General features: G+C 31.5%; 1 protein-coding gene across 4 annotated transcripts in view; it reads left to right on the top strand.

The window, feature by feature from the left end:
- The window catches only part of LOC105212091 (uncharacterized), a 91,862-nt gene extending 72,823 nt beyond the window's left edge, over positions 1-19,039 (top strand). For 3 of the 4 annotated variants that reach the window (XM_011183862.3, XM_054227873.1, XM_029040092.2), the window contains 3 exons: positions 8,322-9,414; positions 14,771-15,527; positions 15,590-19,039. In XM_011183862.3, coding sequence (XP_011182164.1) covers positions 8,524-9,414; positions 14,771-15,527; positions 15,590-18,339 — 4,398 coding nt within the window. In that variant the 5' untranslated portion in view covers positions 8,322-8,523 and the 3' untranslated portion in view covers positions 18,340-19,039. Of the gene's footprint in view, positions 1-8,321; positions 9,415-11,573; positions 11,736-14,770; positions 15,528-15,589 lie in introns of those variants that run through there. The other variant, XM_011183864.3, reaches the window with a different exon arrangement.
- The last annotated feature ends 75 nt before the right edge of the window (positions 19,040-19,114 follow it).

The raw sequence follows: 19,114 nt of genomic DNA, 5'->3' as shown, positions 1-19,114 counted from the left end.
AAAAATTCCTACACCACCCTGCCGCACAAACATATTTCCGTTGACAAGCTGGCGAAGAGCAAGCGAACGACGCATACCAGTTTGCCTTATCGCCTCGCGTTTCCACGCGCTATCAGTTACATGTTAACGCTTAACGGTGAGTGGTGATTGTTTGCGATAGCAAAACAATTACATATACAACAACAACAATCGGTTATAAAAGCTGAAGGGTGTGAAAAATTGCAACACAACAATCGTGCTGTATCGGCATGAACTGAAGTAACGACAATCAATCAGTAGAATAATTGTGTTCGAGCAGCCGAAAAACAAGAGCAATTGAGGGTAGTTGTTGTAGGCGTCGGTGGCACTGCCTCAAATCAAAAGTAACCACTAATTTGAACTTCTTACAACTCTAATTGTTGCTTGTTATGCTTTTGAAGGTTATCGGCAGTTCTTAGCTGCTTTATTAGCGTCAAGTAAATTTTTTTATCGGTTTTTTATTGTTTACTTTTAAGAAATATTTCAATGCCAATGGAAATTAGTTGCGCTTCATAAAAATGTTGCAACAATAAATTATTGGTGGTTAGCGGAGTTTACAAAATTTGATTTTTTTATTTTTTCGTATAAAATTTTTTTATTAGAAACAATCATAAAAAAAATAAATAAATATCATAAAAATTTTAGTTTTTTTTTAGAAAAAGGTGTTTTTATTCAAATCAAAAATTAATAAAAATTAAATAAATATCAAAAAAATATATATTTTTTAATTTTTTCAAGAAACTCTAATACTAATTTTAAATAAAACTTTTATGTAAATTTTAAAGAAATTATTCATAAAAATTCCTAGTATCATTTATTTACGTTAAATCTCAGAAAAACATTCTAAAAAATATACATAGCTCCCAAAGGACAAAAGTTCGTTTCTTAAGTCTTCTGTTTGTACTATCTAGATAGAGACTATTACTAGAACAAACATTTTTATATAACTAATATACGGTTACTTATGACTAAATCAGTTCATTTCTTCATTTTGAATTTTCTATGAAACTTCCAGTCTTCAAAGTCCATACTAATTTCATTCTGTGAAATACACATACAATTTATGAATTTTCAAATATTTTATAGCAAATTCCAAAATAAAAATTGTTGAAATATATGTTACATATATTTATTAATATATATTTATTAATCTTGCATCTTTATTCGGTTTCATCAAGAAAATCTATATGAAATTCTAAATAACCCGTTCAATTCAAAATATTTTAAAATTTAATTTAGTTTCGAAATTATGAAACGTTTTTTTTATTAACAAATAATCCACACTCAATCCAAATAAAAATAAAAAAATATTGAAAATATTCGAGGAAATTTCGAAATCAATCAAAACTCTTTAAAGCTGCCAAACAAAGGTCACAGGTAAAAAATTACCCCCGCTTCCCGGAAATACAATTGATTATTTAAATGCATTACAAAAAAGGATTATGTTACACGATCATACAAAAGATAAGCAAAGTAAATTCATGGAAAAGCCCAAAACTAAAATAAAATTAGCAGGTAAAGAGCAAGTCAAACGTGGATAAAGCACCTTCGCAAACTTTGGCTACCTGCAAGTTAAGTTTAATGACTGAGAATCACCTATAAATGGTGTGAAATTCCTTTCGTAACAACAGTATCGCTACTACTTTGGACGCAACACAGTCTTCTAGAAGTGAATTTCAAACGCTGAAAATAGTTTCTTCACATAAAAAGTCCAAAACATCCGAAAATAAATCATTTTCAACCAAAATTTTCACAAAATACGAAAACTTGAAAATGTTTAAGCATTCACCAGCATTCTACAAGGAAAAACATAATGATTTAGTGGCACTTGTAAAGAATATCGCCATAAAAACACCCGGTCAGGAACCAACACCGACACTAACGATAAGGGCACAACGGGTTATCGTGGAGCAAAACCAGGAAGCGCTTAGGTGGCAGGAAAGAGAGTTAATGCTGAAGCAAGAAGCAATTGCAAACCGACTAGAAAAGATCAGAGTGGAGCAAAATATGCTCAGCTGGCAACAAGAAGCACAGCGGCAGCGAGAAGAGTGTGAAAAGCAACAGGAGGAGGAGAAACAGGGTAAAGGAAGAGCGTTTCGAGTATGAAAATCAGCACTAAGGAGATACACTTAATTATGTATAACACAACACCGCACCGACACTAGTTTACAAAATTTGATAAAATTACTTTAAAAAAATTTTAATTATAAAAATAAATCTTTAAAACAAATGTTAAATTTGAATTTTTTATATTAATTTATATAAATAATGCATCACAGCTTTTCTCAGTAGCAACTCAGTAGTCAAAACTTTTATGCATGGCTCTTGAAGGACAAAAGTTCGTTTCTTAAGTCTTTTGTTACTTACTATCTACATAGAAACAATTACTAGACAAAACATTTACCATTTTCTTCAGAACATTAAACGTTAATGTTAAATAATATTTTTTGAAAAAAAAAATATATATAGAGATGCCACTTCAATTTTAATATAAAAAGTGAACCAAAGGCAAGAAATGTTCTGATTGAAGATTATATAAAATTTAAATAAAAATATTTAGTTTGTATATATGTATATGCCTAAAAATACAAATAATAAACCTATGTGTTAATTTTTGTTATCTGGCAACCCTACTTATTATATTTCTAATACCACAAATTACGTTTAAAATAACGTAGAGAAATATCTAGTATAATTTTTATAAAATTTAATCAACGAAAAACGTATATAAGGTTATGGCGTTGCCATATCTGCTTTAATATTTGTAGGAGTTAAAAAAATTATTGTACCGAATTTATTGCACAGTCACTAGTACAACAACGAAATTCAAAAATCTTAAGAATTCCATTAACAAGAATTCATAAAAACTGTAAGGGTTGCCACACATTTTTAAATATTTCATTGAAAAAATTTTAAGTTTTCTTATTAATAATTTAAAAATCTGCTTCACGTTATCATACTTTATATTAATAACACAGATATATGCTATTTATGAAACAAGGTTGCCACATTTTTGTATTAACTTTTCAAATAATATTTATTTATTTACTTCGGCTTTTAATAATTAAAGGCTGACTACATATTTAACTCTAAACTCTAATTCTAATAAAAAATTAAAATCGTAATCTTTCGTGAGCTCAAAGTAGAATTATCATAATCCATGATGAGCTAGCTTTCACTGCAATCATTTAAATGATTTTCAAATTAGTATAAATATGTATGTGTATGTATAAATAACACAATGGAAACAAACAAAAAATTACAAGTCAAGAATTCCAACCGCCAACTATTTTTAAACCAAATAAAAGCGAAATCAACTTTAAGAAAAAGCAAAAACAAAAAAAAATAAAGAAAAATAATAACAACAAATAAAAAGAAGCACAAATAAATCAACATTTCCTGTGCTTAATTTCATTATAATAATTCTACAGTTAATCCAAAAACATCGCTACAAACATATAAGGCACTCATGCAAATCAAATGCTGTAATTGAGCATGCGTGGCGTCTAACCATGTGTTTGTATGTCTATAATATTGTTGGTGTGTAAAAATTATTTGAGTGTGTGTTTCCGTTTGCGCTTAAGTCCACCAAATTGGGCGCTTACTGTGTTTGTAGGTCAAACGGTAGCTGAAATCGAAATTTCCTACGCCAATTATTAAAGCGCGGCTTAGAAATTTAGAAGCTTAGATGGGGTTTCAGAAGCACGAAATAAAAAAGGAAATATTTTTTTACTCAGTTTGAAAGCAGCTAATGAAAGTTCAAGCATTTAATTTTTTGAATATTTTATGAATGAAAAAAATTTTATTTTATTTTTTATCAACAAAAATATTTTATTTTTTTTTTTTTGAATTATAATGAAAAATAATTCATTTTTAATATCATAAAAATTTTTTTTTGTAAGTTATAATGAAAAAAATTTAAATTTATTTTTTATTAAAAAAAATATATTTTTTTATTTATTATTATTTTTTTAATTTATGATGAAAAATAATTTAATTCATTTTTAATAACAAAAGTATTTTTTTATTTTTTTTTATTCTTTGACGATTTTCTGATTAAAAAAATTTAAATTTATTTTTTATAAAAAAAAAAAAATTTAATTTATTTTAAATATAATGAAAATAAAAAATGAATTTATTTTATTAAAAAATATTTATTTTTTTTTTGTAATTTATAATGAAAACAAGTTAAAATTTATTTTTTATTAAAGAAAAGTATTTTGTTTTTAATTTATTATTTTTTAATTTATAATGAAAAACAATTTAATAAATTTTTAATAACAAAAGTATTTTTTTATTTTTTTTTTATTCTTTGACGATTTTCTGATTAAAAAAAATTTAAATTTATTTTTTATTAAAAAAATATTTTATCTTTGTTTTTAATTTATAATGAAAAAAAGTTCAAATTTATTTTTGAATATCAAAAAATATTTTATTTTTGGCAATTTATAATGAAAAAAGTTTAAATTTATTTTTTAGTAAAAATAAATATTTTGTTTTTAATTTATTATTATTATTTTTAATTTATAATGAAAAACAAGTTAATTCATTTTTAATAAGAAAAGTATTTTTTTAATTTTTTTTTAATTCTTTGACGATTTTCTGATTAAAAAAATTTAAATTTGTTTTTTAATAGCAATAATATATTATTTATATTTCATTTTAAATTATTATAAAAAAAAACTTAAATTTATTTTTTAATATCAAAAAATATTTTATTTTTTGTAATTAATAATAAAAAAAAATTTAAATTTATTTTTTATCAACAAAAATATTTAATTTTTATTCTTTTTTTTAATTTGTAATGAAAAACAATTTAATTCATTTTTAACAACAAAAGTATTTTTTAATTTTTTTTTAATTCTTTGACGATTTTCTGATTAAACAAAATTTTAAATTTATTTTTTATCAAAAAAAAATATTTTATCTTTGTTTTTAATTTATAATGAAAAAAAGTTCAAATTTATTTTTGAATGTCAAAAAATATTTTATTTTTGGCAATTTATAATGAAAAAGTTTAAATTTATTTTTTAGTAAAAATAAATTTTTTGTTTTTAATTTATTATTATTTTTTTTTAATTTGTAATGAAAAACAATTTAATTCATTTTTAATAACAAAAGTATTTTTTAATTTTTTTTTAATTCTTTGACGATTTTCTGATTAAAAAAATTAAAATTTGTTTTTTAATAGCAAGAATATTTTATTTATATTTCATTTTAAATTATTATATAAAAAAACTTAAATTTATTTTTTAATATCAAAAAATATTTTTTTTTATAATTCATATATATTTATATTTTATATTTTTTAAACTTATATTGAAAAACAATTTTATTAATGTTTAATAACAAAAGTATTTTTTTTAATTTCTTTTTAATTCTCTGACGATTTTCTTATTTTTTACTAAAAAAAATATTTTGTTTTTAATTTATTAGATATTATTTTTTTAAATTTATAATGAAAAACAAGTTAATTCATTTTTAATAGGAAAAGTATTTTTTTAATTTTTTTTAATTTATTTTATTTTTTGTAATTTATAATGAAAAAAGAATTAAATTTATTTTTTATTAACAAAAGTATTTTGTTTTTTTTGTAATTCATAATGAAAAAAATTAAATTTTTATTTATTATAAAAAATATTTTATCTTTTTTTTAATTTATAATGGAAAAATTTTTCATTTATTTTTTACTAATTTTTTTTATTTTTATTTTAATTAATTTTTTTTTTAATTTTTTTTAAACTGTCAGGAAATGCTTAAAAAACAGCTAATAATTAAAATAACAACCAGCAAGGCTGTTGTCTGACTACTTTCTTTATTAATATTATTATTATTTTTTGCTTTTTTTTCTAATTTCACAATCAAGAATCAACTTGCTTTGCTTACGCATTTCTTTCAACTTTATTAGCATAATTTAATATACACAAAAAATATATCTAACGCACGATATCTACATTAAAACAACAACAATTATCTATTTTTATATCAATACACCAAAGGCTTGTGCCACTTTTTCCAAGCAGCAGCAAGTGGAGCATGAATAGGAAATATATTCAATAAACTGCCAAGCACGGCACTTTTACTTTACATTTATGCTTTTAACACAGAGATATAACTCATAGAAATATATTTACATATGAACTGTGAACAATTCCACTCATGTGTATAAATATATATATTGCTCGTATGCCATTTCTGTTGATTTCATATTGTATGCGATTTTCCTGAACAACTACGGACATATTTTATTTAAAAAATACCAGCTGGCGCATTAACCACGCGCTGTATAACTGTTTTTATACATATACATACACACATACACACATCATATGAAATAATATGACAAGCGAAGCGACACGTACATGTGATTATCAGCATGCATACTGACACTGACGCGCACACATAACTGTTGCACTGTTTCAACTATTTGCATTGAATGGCATCCATTATTGTGCGTCTCTGCCAGTTTGTGACAACACTTTAACGCTGGCTTGCCACAGTTACTCAATATACACACAATAAGAAAATAAATTGTAGTACGTTATGCGATTGAATATCTTTTGTTGGCACTCATACATCATACAATTGCATAACTGCCTCAATAATGTAGATATACAAGTAGGCATGCATGTTTCTATGTATCATGAAAAAAATTTAAAATATTTGAAAAAAATCTGTAGACTTCAACGCAGCATATCAATTACCAAATCCAGTCGATACTTGCACATTTGAGACATTGCAATTGCATATTTGTGGTAAATTTTGCATAAGCATATTGCATGCGGTGATAATTGCTATCCGATGCATAGGAAATGAAAATACTTGAATGCTATGCAAACTTGTTATTGTTGCGGTTTTATAAATACTTTGTTTTGAATTTTTTGCAGCATAATTGGTTTTTACATAAACTGTCATATTTAATAGCATAGCTTATTAATAATAGAAAGCAAAATAATTGTTTTAATAAAAAAATTGCAACCCTGTGTATTAAAATAGATATTATTACACAACTCATAAATTGGATGCAAATTTGTTTATTAATATTGTTGAAAAAAAAAATAAAAAAAAAGTTGGCAACCCTGCCAAAAAAAAGCAAAATACATTATAAATTCTTTAACTAGCTGAGAAAAGGATTATTTGCTAAAAAATATTTCAAACCAAAAAAAATTCATAGAAAAGCAAATAGTTGGCAACCCTATCAAGGAAATTAATAAAATTTGGAAACTCTGTAAAAAATAATAACAGTTTTATAGGTATAGACTATAGTAATACTCTTAATTTCGCTGAGAGCAGAATTATTTAGCCAACAAATGCTAAAAAACGAAAAAAGTGTATACAAAAGTTGGCAACCCTGGTTAATAATTTAATTTTTCCTTAAAACCAAAATTTTAAATTGTTTAAATAATTTCAAATAAACATGAATTTTTAACAACTACACTTAAAAACAAAAAAAATTTATTAGAAATTAAGTGGCAACTCTATTTACGTAAATGTCAAAATTTGTTTTTATGAAAATTTAATTTTAACAATAAATAATAGAAATAAATAAAAAAAAATATATAAAAAATAGTTGGCAACCCTGCCCAAATAATAATAATAACGGCGGTTTTAGTAGTATAAACATTTTATAAATACTTTTTAACTAGCTGAGAAAAGAATTATTTAGCTAAAACATACTTCAAACAAAAACAAAAAGTGCATAGAAAAACAAATAGTTGGCAACTCTATCTAGAAAATCAATAAATTTGGCAGCTCCGTAAAAAATAATAACAGTTTTATTGGTATATACTATATTAATACTCTTAATTTCGCTGAGAGCAGAATTATTTACCCAAAATTTAAAAAGACGTGTATATAAAAGTTGGCAACACTATTCAATAATTTAATTTTTCTTAAAAAATAATTTTTAATTTGTTTCATATTAACAAATAAACATGTATACTTGATAACTAGACTTAAAAATCTATTTTATTAAAAATTAGGTGGCAACTCTTTTTGCAAAAATGTCAAAATATTTTTTTATGAAAACTACAAATTTAACCTAAAACATTTAATAATAAATAATAGAAATAAATAAAAATTAAAAAAATATGGTTGGCAACCCTAATTTACATCTATAATAAAAATTATCAAATAAATCTTTATATGGCAACCCTATTGAAAAAAATACAGCAAAAATTATGTTTTTATAAAAAAAATATTACAATAATTTGACTACTTAAACATTAGCTTTTGACAATATTACGCCGATGTGGCAACCCTAATATGTACATTTGATTAATAATTAATTTTTTTCCTTGCAGACAATCTAACAACATTCAGTTGAACCAAACAACATGTAAACAGTATTTCTAAACTCTACCAAATCACACTTGGACACATACAAAGCACTATATTAACTGCAGTAACAAAGAGAAAAATAAAACAAAAACAACAAAAATTTAAAAAAGACAATACCCAACTCAACACACACGCTTTGGAGCTCACCCACTCGCGACCAGCGGCATGTTTGGCCTATTGGGCTCCTCGCAAATCTATGGATTACAGCAAGTGCACGAGTACGGCAACAACAACAGCAATCGCAACAACAGCGACAACAACATAAGCAGCAACAACAGCAACGAGCAGACAAATAACAGCAGCAATCAGAAGCAACGGCGTTCCGCAACGCAGCACACGGAGAGCGGCAGCAAATTCTTCGCCTCGCTCAGTTCCATGCAACAGGGCATACGATCGCCAACGAATTTCATAGAAAAATTCATTAAAAACGAATTGCTCAGCGGCTACGACAGCATAAAGAACTACAAGAACTTTCAGAATTCCAACAATTCGAGCGGCTCGAACAGCACCTTCTTCACTGCAGCGTCCAACGAACGCGCCGCGACACCTGGTTGCATCGGTGGTGGTGGCGAGGACGGTGATAGTCTCAGCGCCGAGCGTCTGCTCACCACTTTCAATTGCCTGCAGGGCAGCTATCGCAGCAATTGTGATGGTGAGTTCTATGAGCCGGTGAATGTGACCGCGCAACGCAAGCAAGCAACAACAGTAACAACAACACAGGCGGCGACACGCATTAGCGCGGAAGCGGATATGACGATCAAGTACTCGAAGAACTTGCTCGCGAATACGCCAGACGAACAGTCGCCCGCCACGCTGCAGAACTATCAGAAGTTGTCAGAATGCGAGCAAGATCTGCTGTTGACGCCGTCGAGCGGCGCGAGTTCGGGCGAATTCAACAGCGATGCGAACGGTAGTGGTAGCGGCAGCGGCAGCGGTCAGGCGACAACGCCGGTGAATAGTCTATACAAGCGCTTGTCGTTTGGCGGACGGGGTGGCAAGAGTGCGACGGATAATGCGGCGACGACGGGGACGGTGATAGCGGCGGCAAATGAAAATGTGAGTAAATGTGACTTTTATTGAAAATATTTTTTTCTTTGGAAAATTATGAAATTGAAAAATTAAATAAAAAACAATATTTTATTGGGAATTATATTTTTACTAGAAATACAATATTTTTTACTAGAAATTATTAACTTTAAAAGAATTTAAAAAATATATTTTTATAAGAAATTGATAAAATATAGCTTAATTGAAAATAGTTTTCTTTTTACTGTAAATTATTAAAATAAAAGTAAAAATATATTTTTTAATGAATTAAAATTTAAAAATGTTTGAAAAAAAAATAGTTTTTTATTGGAAATTATTAAAATTAAATTGAAAAAATTTAATTTTTGGGGAAATTATTAAACTAAAAAAAATAAAATTATTATATAAAAACATTAAAAATATTAAATTAAAATTAAATTCATTAAAAAATAATTTTTAAAATTTAAAAAGAATTGAAAAAAGTATTTATTTTTTATTAGAAATTATTAAAATTTTGAAATTAAGGAAAATATTTTTTTTGTACTGCAGATTATTAAAATTTAAAATAATTGGAAATATATATATTTTGTTGGAAATATTTAATTTTAAAAATAATTGAAACTGGAAATTATCAAAACTTTAAAATTACTTAAATTTTTTACTTTTTTACCAGAAATTATTAAATTTTCTTTAGTGAATTAAAATTTAAAAATATTTGAAAAAAAAATATTTTTATTGGAAATTATTCAACTAAAAAAAATTATATAAAAAAAATTAAAAATATTAAATTAAAATTTAATTCAGTAAAAAATATGTTTTAAAATTCAAAAATAATTTTAAAAATATATATATTTTTTATTAGAAATTATTAAATTTTTTAAATTAATGAAAATATTTTTTTTTTTGTACTGAAAATTATTAAAATTTAAAGTAATTGGAAAAAATATTTAATTTTAAAAATATTTGAAATTCGTTATTTTTTTTACTGGAAATTATTAAAATTTCAAATTACTTAAATTTTTATATTTTAATACCGGAAATTATTGAAAATTAATTGAAAAATAATTGTAAAAAATGGTAATTGGAAATTATTAAAATTGAAAAATAAAAAAATGAAAATATTTTTTTGAAAATATTAATTTTCCATTTTTTTAAGTAATTTTCAAAAATATTTTTTTTTATAAAAAATTTGTTTTTTTGTTGTATTTAGGCCATTCAAATGTTATTTAAAAATTATTAATTAACTTTCATGTTCATTTTTAAACATTTAAAAAATTATTTTCTTCTCAATTACTTTAAAAGCTTTTTTATGAAACACAACAATAATTAATATATTTCATTAACACTAATTGCATTTCAACAAAAGCTTACAGGCTAATAACGTAATTGTTTGCATTTTTTTAAATTTTTTTTTTTGCAAATAACGCCGTTTCATACAACTTCGGTGGTCAAAAATTCGCTTTCAAATCCAAAATATTTACAAATTTTTCACATTCAAGCGATAATGACTTCATTAGCGTGGCGTTAATGCCAAAATTATACAGACTTCACGGTGATAATGCCAAAAATATACAAGCAACATAAATAACAAATTGTCACACATAAATATTTGCCAAAAATATAAACACAAATATGAGTGTGTGTGTGTTGACACCTTCGCACAGTAGTGGCTTCTGCAACGCATTTACGGTGTTATTACTCATTACCGCTTATTTATTATTTGATTGAATTCATTAAATTATTCGCAGCTGGCTCCCCAACTGCCTGCACACGCGCTGACTGCTACGTCACGCTCGACTTTGGTTGACCGTTATAAGCTCTTTAAGTTTAGTTAAAAAAATAAAAATAAAATTCATGACGTCAGTGAAAAATTATAAAAATTTTTTACGCTTAAAACTAAAAAAAGTACTAGCAACAACAAAAGCAAATAACTTTCGCAATGCCCGTTAGTCGTGCCTTGTAGCTTGTACGCTTATCATGGGCGCTTATCAGCCGTCAGCCGCGTATGTTGATAATGATTTATATTTCAATTTCAATGCGAAAGCACACACACACATACAAACATTTATAATATAGGGTGTCTGTATCTGTGTGTGTTATCAGATTTTGTCGCAGCGTTTACCGCCTGCTGGCGCTGCATTCCCAGATCGCTGCGAGTGATATCACTTTTGAAGGTTTCACTCGCTTTCAGTATTTCGCTTGTCCTCAACGGCGTCTATTGTTTATATTACATTTAGCAGCAGTGCATAAGCATATCATATTATGACGTTTAGTCATTTTATTAATTATCTTTTGGTTAATAATATTAGCAGACAATAAAGCAAAAAATGAGACTACATTGGCTGGCGAATGTGAGTAAATTTGCGTGAAAATTGGTTGAAAGTGACAAGTGTCTAAGCTTTTTCGAAGACATTAAAGTTAATTGCTTTGCTTAAATAATTATTTGGCTAATTGAAGACACTCGTCTTGTCTGCGAAGTGTATTCCCGTGTAGAAAGTGTTGAAAAAAGCAAGTAATTACTTTTAGTGATAACGGCAGTCTAGTTGCTAGAAAAGTAGGGAAGCGTGTCAATAAAAATAAAAATATTTACGTCGAGTTTTTGAATGAAATGCATAAGAGTTAAGGCTGAAGTGATGATGAAATTCAAAAGAAAACAGACTGTTCTATTTTATATGAAGTGTGTTCAAAAAATATCGGAATTTTTTTAATTTGTTTAATACTTATTATTTATTCATTCGTCTACATTAACATTCTCCCCTACGAAATATTCCTCATTCGTTAGTATGCACTTATGCCAGCGCTTTTTCAAATCGTCGAAACATTTCTCAAATTCGATTTTTGGAATAGATTTTGCATCTTTCATCAATTTATCGTATGCTTGTAAAACGACAACCCTTTAAGATTCTCTTTATTATTGGAAACAGTAAAAAGGCACACGGAGCCATCTCTGGCGAATACGGGGCATAGTTACAGTAACTACAGTTGTTTTTGTCCAAAAATCCTCGAACAAGCTATGAAGTGTGAGCTTTTGACAAACGAAAATCGCCAAGCTCATGAAAACACGTCTAATCTAAGCGGCTACTACAGACACAGTAAGCAACAGCTGAACATTTTTTCATGTGTATATCAACATAAAAAAAAAAAACAATAAAAAAATTTAAAATTTAAAAATTCCCGTTATTTTCTGAACACACCTCGTATAAGACCAGACACCTTGGCACCATACTTTTTTATGTTAATGATAGGTACATAATCTTCAATTTCGAAGACGATATTTTTTGGCAAGACATTTATTTGTAACAGCATTGTTATGTACTAAAAAAAGAGTCTACGAAAATCACAAAAATCCGATATCGGTTGATCTCATATAAATTTCCGATATTTCTTATAACGATACATTCTCTGTCCTCTTTTTTGCACGTACATATATGAAATCCCATTTGTGAGGTAATATATCTCTTTAAAACTACTTAAAAAGCTTGCAAAGATACTATCTAATCCAGAGTTTAGCATATTGATCATCTATCATTGAACAACTCAATAAACAATTGTTCTTACTCAGATAACTATCCGAGTGTTTTAGAAAATTTTATTGGAGACTTTTTCTAATAAGAATTTGTATTTGAAATATCAAAAACACACAAACTCGATATATCCACTTAAAATTCATAATAATTGTATTCCTGTGAACCTGAATCTGAAATAACTGCAGGACCTAAATTGATAAAGAAAAGTTTTTGAGAACAGCGGTCAACCATCGGCAGACAATTACAAAATTCCAAACATAATTTGAACTTAAAAGTGCTCGTCTGAAATTTTATCAGTCCTTCAAAGGCATCTTCCAGCTGGAAAGACCTTCAATTTGCCGCTTAACATCAAAGATCTAATACTATTATATATATTTATGTCTATATATCTTTGGGTTATTCCCCATCAGTAAATTATATTCACAAACACCTTTTTATTGTTTATTCAAATGCTCGAGTTGAAATTCCGAGAATTATTAAAGAATATACATTAAAAAAAGAATATATATTCTCTACGATAAGATTAGTAAGAAATATTGCAGTTCTCAAAAGGCCTTGGTGATAATAAACACTTTGAATAAGCTAATACTCTAAGAGTCATAAAGAAAACTGGTGCAACGTAACAAAAAATAAAAAAAAACTTTTAATGAACAGTTCTGGCATTTCACTGTGTTCGCAGCCTTATGTGATTAGCAATAAAATATCGCAAATGTTCCATGCAATTTTTAGAAAATGAAGCTGGTTTCCATACTAAAATTTTTTTGAACTTTCAAAAAGTAGTGTGTTAGATTCAGAAAATTCTTAAAACGAGTCTCCAATGTTTTTTAGGTAATTCTTACTTGGCTGTTGAGAATCTAAGCCCTTCAGGTTCTATTTCCTACGATATCAAGAAGAGAGTTTAATCATCATCATCATGTATTGACATCTATAGATCGTTTCTTTATCATTATAATTATTTTGAAAGAGACAAAATGTCTACTTGAAATCAGAAAGGTGTCTGGAAAGTACTGTTGAAACTTATTTGAAACAACATCGGCTAAATCTTTTTGAATCTTGTAAGAAGACGAAGTTTGGATGAATATTCATTCTGGAAAAGGTTTATATGGACAAAACGTCTACCACTCTGAAAAATTATCTGAAAAAAAAAAAATAAAATCCTTTACCTTTGTCATAGTACTCAACACTGAATTATTAATTATTAAAATATTTTTTTCTCTCACGTGGGAGTTTCAATATTACTAAAGTGTACACAGTTCGATAAGATTTCACATGCTCCGATTGTGTGACAGAACTATTAATATAAATGACAACATATGGCCGCAATAACAAATGTCTTCTCAAGAGTATATTTCCACTAAACATGGACAAATATAAATGCTTGTAAATATTTAGAGCGCTATTGATACTCGGAACAAGCACTCAACCATTAACGAGTGACAGCAAATACACTTAAATGCGCCACAAATAAATCACTTACACCTCCGGTGTGAATTAATCTGATTTTCCCGATAAAATGGGCGGCGTGGGCGCACAAAAACAATTTGGTACACGTATTGCCCACAACTAGCGCTGATAAGCGGTGTCATGTAGCCGCGGCATATGTGCCAATTCACGCTAGCTGCCGAGAGCAATATCTGAAAGGATTATGGAAAAGCACCTGGGTTGATGGTAGTCGGGGTTGTTTTCGGGTTTTATGTGATCAATAAATGTTAATAATAATGAATTGAGCAATAAAAATGTTAAGTTACTGTTGAACTTAGGATGAACTCTGAGTATCAGGGTCAAACAGTTCAGAAGTTAGAATTTCTCAATTATATTATAAACTCACATAAATAACGCTTTCCGCTCATTTCTTGCAGGTTTCCGACTACTCCTCGTCGAACAACTCATCCGCCTCATCGACACTCTCCTCCAAGGCGACTTCGATGTCTCTGAAATCCATCGACCTGCAACGTACATCATCCGCCTCATCGTCCGGCGATTGCGCACCGTTGTGCGAACGTCGCAAATCGTCACCTGTCGGAACCACGGCTGAGTTGAATGCAGCCACGGTTACAGAGCTACAGTTGACACCGGAGCGCGCGCAACGACGCAAGCTCATCGCAATGATCTCACATTATGAACAGCAGACGAAGCTGTTGCAACGCGAACTGGCCAAGGAGAAGCGACGTCGCGGCGAAGAGCTCGCCTGTGTTGCGAAGTCGCTGCTGTGTTTCGAGTCGAAACTGAAAAAGGATATGAAAGCCGTTAACCATCGGCTCTTCGAGAAAGATGTGGAAATCTGTCGTTTGGTGCAACAGAACCGTGCATTGCGTAAGCGGCTGTCGAAATACACCGCAGCGGAGAATGCACGAGACGAAGGTGTGGTTGAGGACGGCGAACCAGAAATAGAGGGTGAGGTGGAAGGAGAGCGTATCGGAAAAACTAAAAAAACTAAGGAAGCTGTGCTGGAGCGTCGTACTGCGTCTCCTGCGGCGTTTAGCGACCCACAATTGCTGGAAGACTGTTTGGTACTCGAAGCTTTGCAATGCATTAATTGTAAGAAGCAATTCTATGACATTGATTTAAATGAGGGCTGGACACAGAATACCTCGAAGGATGGTACAAGAAAAAGTGGTGAGTATATATTGAAAATTTAATTTTGCTAAAGCGTTAAATGTTCGTCTCTCTCCCGCCAGTTGACCACACCACTGAGCACGGCTCATCGAGTGATGATACAGTCTCATCGTCGTTTTACGGAGCCCGGCGCAGTGTACGCTACACCAGCAAACGCACCTCCGGCACTTTTCGCGATTATATGCGCTCGCGTGCAATGAACATCGACGATCCGTCGTTGGACAACAATTCGGAGGAGAACACGAGCACAATCAGTCGCGATGACTCGCAAACCAGCTATGAAAAGCTCAACATGTATTCGCGCACCATCGAACGCATGCATGGCGTCAAGGGCGAAAGTGAACGAGAATCCGAGCAGAGTGGTATAGAGGGCACGGTGCGACCGGCATCGCGTCTGAGCTGCAAGAGCAGTGTTAGCAGTAAGAGCAGCAACAGTAGTTGCAGCAAACTTAGCGCCAAAGCAACGACACCACAGATTGAAGAGGACGACGGCATATTTTCACCCACACAGGATGATGAGATTGACTTCGAAGAACCGGAAGAACTTGGTGGACGCAGTATTAAGATTGTGATGCGACGCTCTACCGAGTTTTCTGAGGCTTCGCCGAAACAAGTCTACGAGACCTCCACCGACGATTGGTATGCTAGTGCCTCCGATCAGGAGGAAATCACAACCACAACAGTCGTCGCCAAATCATATGCCAATGGCGCGGTCAATCCGGTGCTCGAGTGTGTTAATCAGATACTGTTGCAACAGTCCATGGAGGAGCCTGTAGCTGTGCGGAATAACCAAACGACTGTTAATGTAGTACAGAGTCTCCAGGTGAGCTATAGCAATGCCACCTCTAACGCCAACTTGCCACGTCGCAGCTCGCTGAGCGGACGACGCAGTTCACGTAGCAATAGCCGTTCCAGTGATGGCCAGCCCTCTCGTAATGGCACCTTGACACGGAAGCGTGTACATTTCTCAACGAAGAACAGCATGGTGCATGTGCCACGCAACGATGAGCATGATGAGGAGGACGAAGATGTCAATGACGACGACACCACACAGGACACGCAAGATACCAGCGAAGCAATGATCTCAAGCCTAGCGCAATATCATCCAATGAGTTACTATCCACAAGCTGCGCAGCAGGCAGCAACAGCGAAAGCAGCCGCCGCCGCAGCCGGCACAATCGCGCGTGGCGGCATGCTTGCCGAAGTAAGCGAACACGAACGCCTCGAAACGCTAAACTACGAGAGTATTTATAGCAACGAATACGAACCGATTGGATCCGAGCATAATTCCTCAAACCTCTATGTCGACATGGAATCAGCTACCAAATCGGCCGCGAATAATGTACCAAGCACTACAGCAGTCGTAGATGCAAAAGTACTAAAAACACCGCCAGCATTGCCACCGAAACCAGCGAATCTGCTGAAGTTTAAAAAGTCACTACAACAGCTCGATGAATTGCCCGACGAGCATCTGCATCAGGAGGGGCACACCGTAGTTGAGCCTGATTACTGTTCCATTTCGGAGGTGAATATGGGCATAACGAGTGTGCAGATTGTCGCCGATGTGCATAAGGTGCCCGAGTCGGAAGCCGATTTAGAGTCGAACTCTGCGCTGGAAGCGCCCATCTCCGAACTAGACGTCGAAGTATCGACAGTTGCCTCTGATGAGACATTCGCTGTCTCACAAAAGACTGATGAAATCGAAGAGATTTTCGCCGATGTACCAAAGCTACCCAACGTGGCGGCCATTATAGCGCCGAAACAGGCAAAAATGCCAAAACAACAGCCGACTCTAAAACGGAACTTGCCGTCAAGTGATTACCTGGTAATGTCACCCAAAGTGGAGACACCCAACATGAAGTTGCAAAATGCGCGCAATGCGACCATATTAAATACGGCCTCAGCCACGAAGCAACAGATCACCTGCATCAGCGCCAATAACAGTATGGAGGGCACACCTAAAACAATTGCTAAACCCACCGCAGACTACCTGAACACACCGTTAAAATCGCCGAATCGTCCGGATACCAGTGCGCTCAAACTGCACCTACACACACCCAGTCCACTGCAATACAAACGCAAACATATGCCGAACATACTCGCCGAAATCAATAAGCGCATGAGCTTACCAAGTTCACCGACAACCCCCACAGCACGTCTGACCTTCGCCACACCCACAAAGCCGGTCACCGCCAGCAAATCGCCACTGCAGCTGGGCGTCAACACACCGCCGAATATGCCAATGCAAGCTGAGTTCGATTGGTACAATTTGGATGCCGAGTATGGCAAGACCTCCATGCAACAGCCCGAATTACACAAGGTAAGCGACTCGCTCAACAACGGCACTATGCTCGCCGGCATACACGAAGATGGTGAAAGTTTGGCGACAGCAGCCGACGAATACAACTTGGATGAGGAATTCTCACTCGCAAGCGATAAACCGGACGAAATGATGGCCGACAACAGTGAGCAGGATAATGAGAGCGCCGAGGAGAAGAGTGAGATAAGTGTCGTGGATACGACGAAACCACTGCCGTCAAGTATCAAGCTCTCAACACAACGTGCGGAGAATATGAAAATTGAAAGTGTCAGCGCTTTGAATGCCGCCATCTGTGAGGCGGTGAACTTCCCGATGTTCGGCGAAAGTTCGCCGCTAGTTGCGCTCTCACCGGCAATCGCGCATCATCATGCCAAGGCTAAGAAGATAAAGAAGAATTTAGCTAACTTTGAGAAATTCATCGAGGGTTCGGGTTTGAGCACCAAGCCGCTGCCGAGCAAGCGAAAAATCTACTTTGCTGGACCATTTGTGTGAAATGGAAACGAATGGCAGGGAAGAGAGTACGCCTAAAAGAGGAAAGAGGAGCAACCGACAAACAACGAAGTACACGCGAAATGTGTAAAGGGAGGAGCGCAGACTGCGAACTTATGCAATTCGCGTGCCGAAGTGATCTACATATATGTATATGTACATACGAAGTACAGAGAAATACGACGTGTTGAAACATTTGCTTAGGTTGATTAAGTTGATTTTTGTTTGTGTTATTTTTATAGTTGGACTTAACAGCTAACTTAAGTAAACTTTCTTATGATCTTAACTTAACAATTTTATACGATTTTTGTTATTGTAATTTTCGAGTACATTTCTCAAACGTTCATTTCCATGTTTTGCGTAATTTTTAAGTATTTTTATGGTATTTTAGTTAAGCGTTTACTATTTTATTTTTTAGTAAAAATCATGGATTCTGTTAAGTATAAGACAATTTTCTGTGTTTCCTGTTCATTAAATATAATTTTTTTTTAATTACATACAGTTAAATTATTACTGAAATATGATTCGCATATGGCTCTATATGTTTGTATGTTTTTTTGATAATTAGTTTTAATTAGAATTTTTTAATTATAAAATTTCAGCTTTTGATAGCGATCTAGCGTTTAAAGCGACGAATTGTATTAGCATCTGTAATGATTTTTGTTTGAAGAAATAAATAAAAGAAATTTCAAAACACCCTGTATATTAAAGTTGTTTGATATTTTATAGAAATTTTGGAAAAAAAATTCTTCAGAGAAATGATGATGAGATAAGAACG

Source organism: Zeugodacus cucurbitae, chromosome 3, assembly GCF_028554725.1.
Source record: "Zeugodacus cucurbitae isolate PBARC_wt_2022May chromosome 3, idZeuCucr1.2, whole genome shotgun sequence".
NCBI classification, from domain to species: domain Eukaryota; kingdom Metazoa; phylum Arthropoda; class Insecta; order Diptera; family Tephritidae; genus Zeugodacus; species Zeugodacus cucurbitae.
This window is presented reverse-complemented; position numbering and strand designations above follow the sequence as displayed.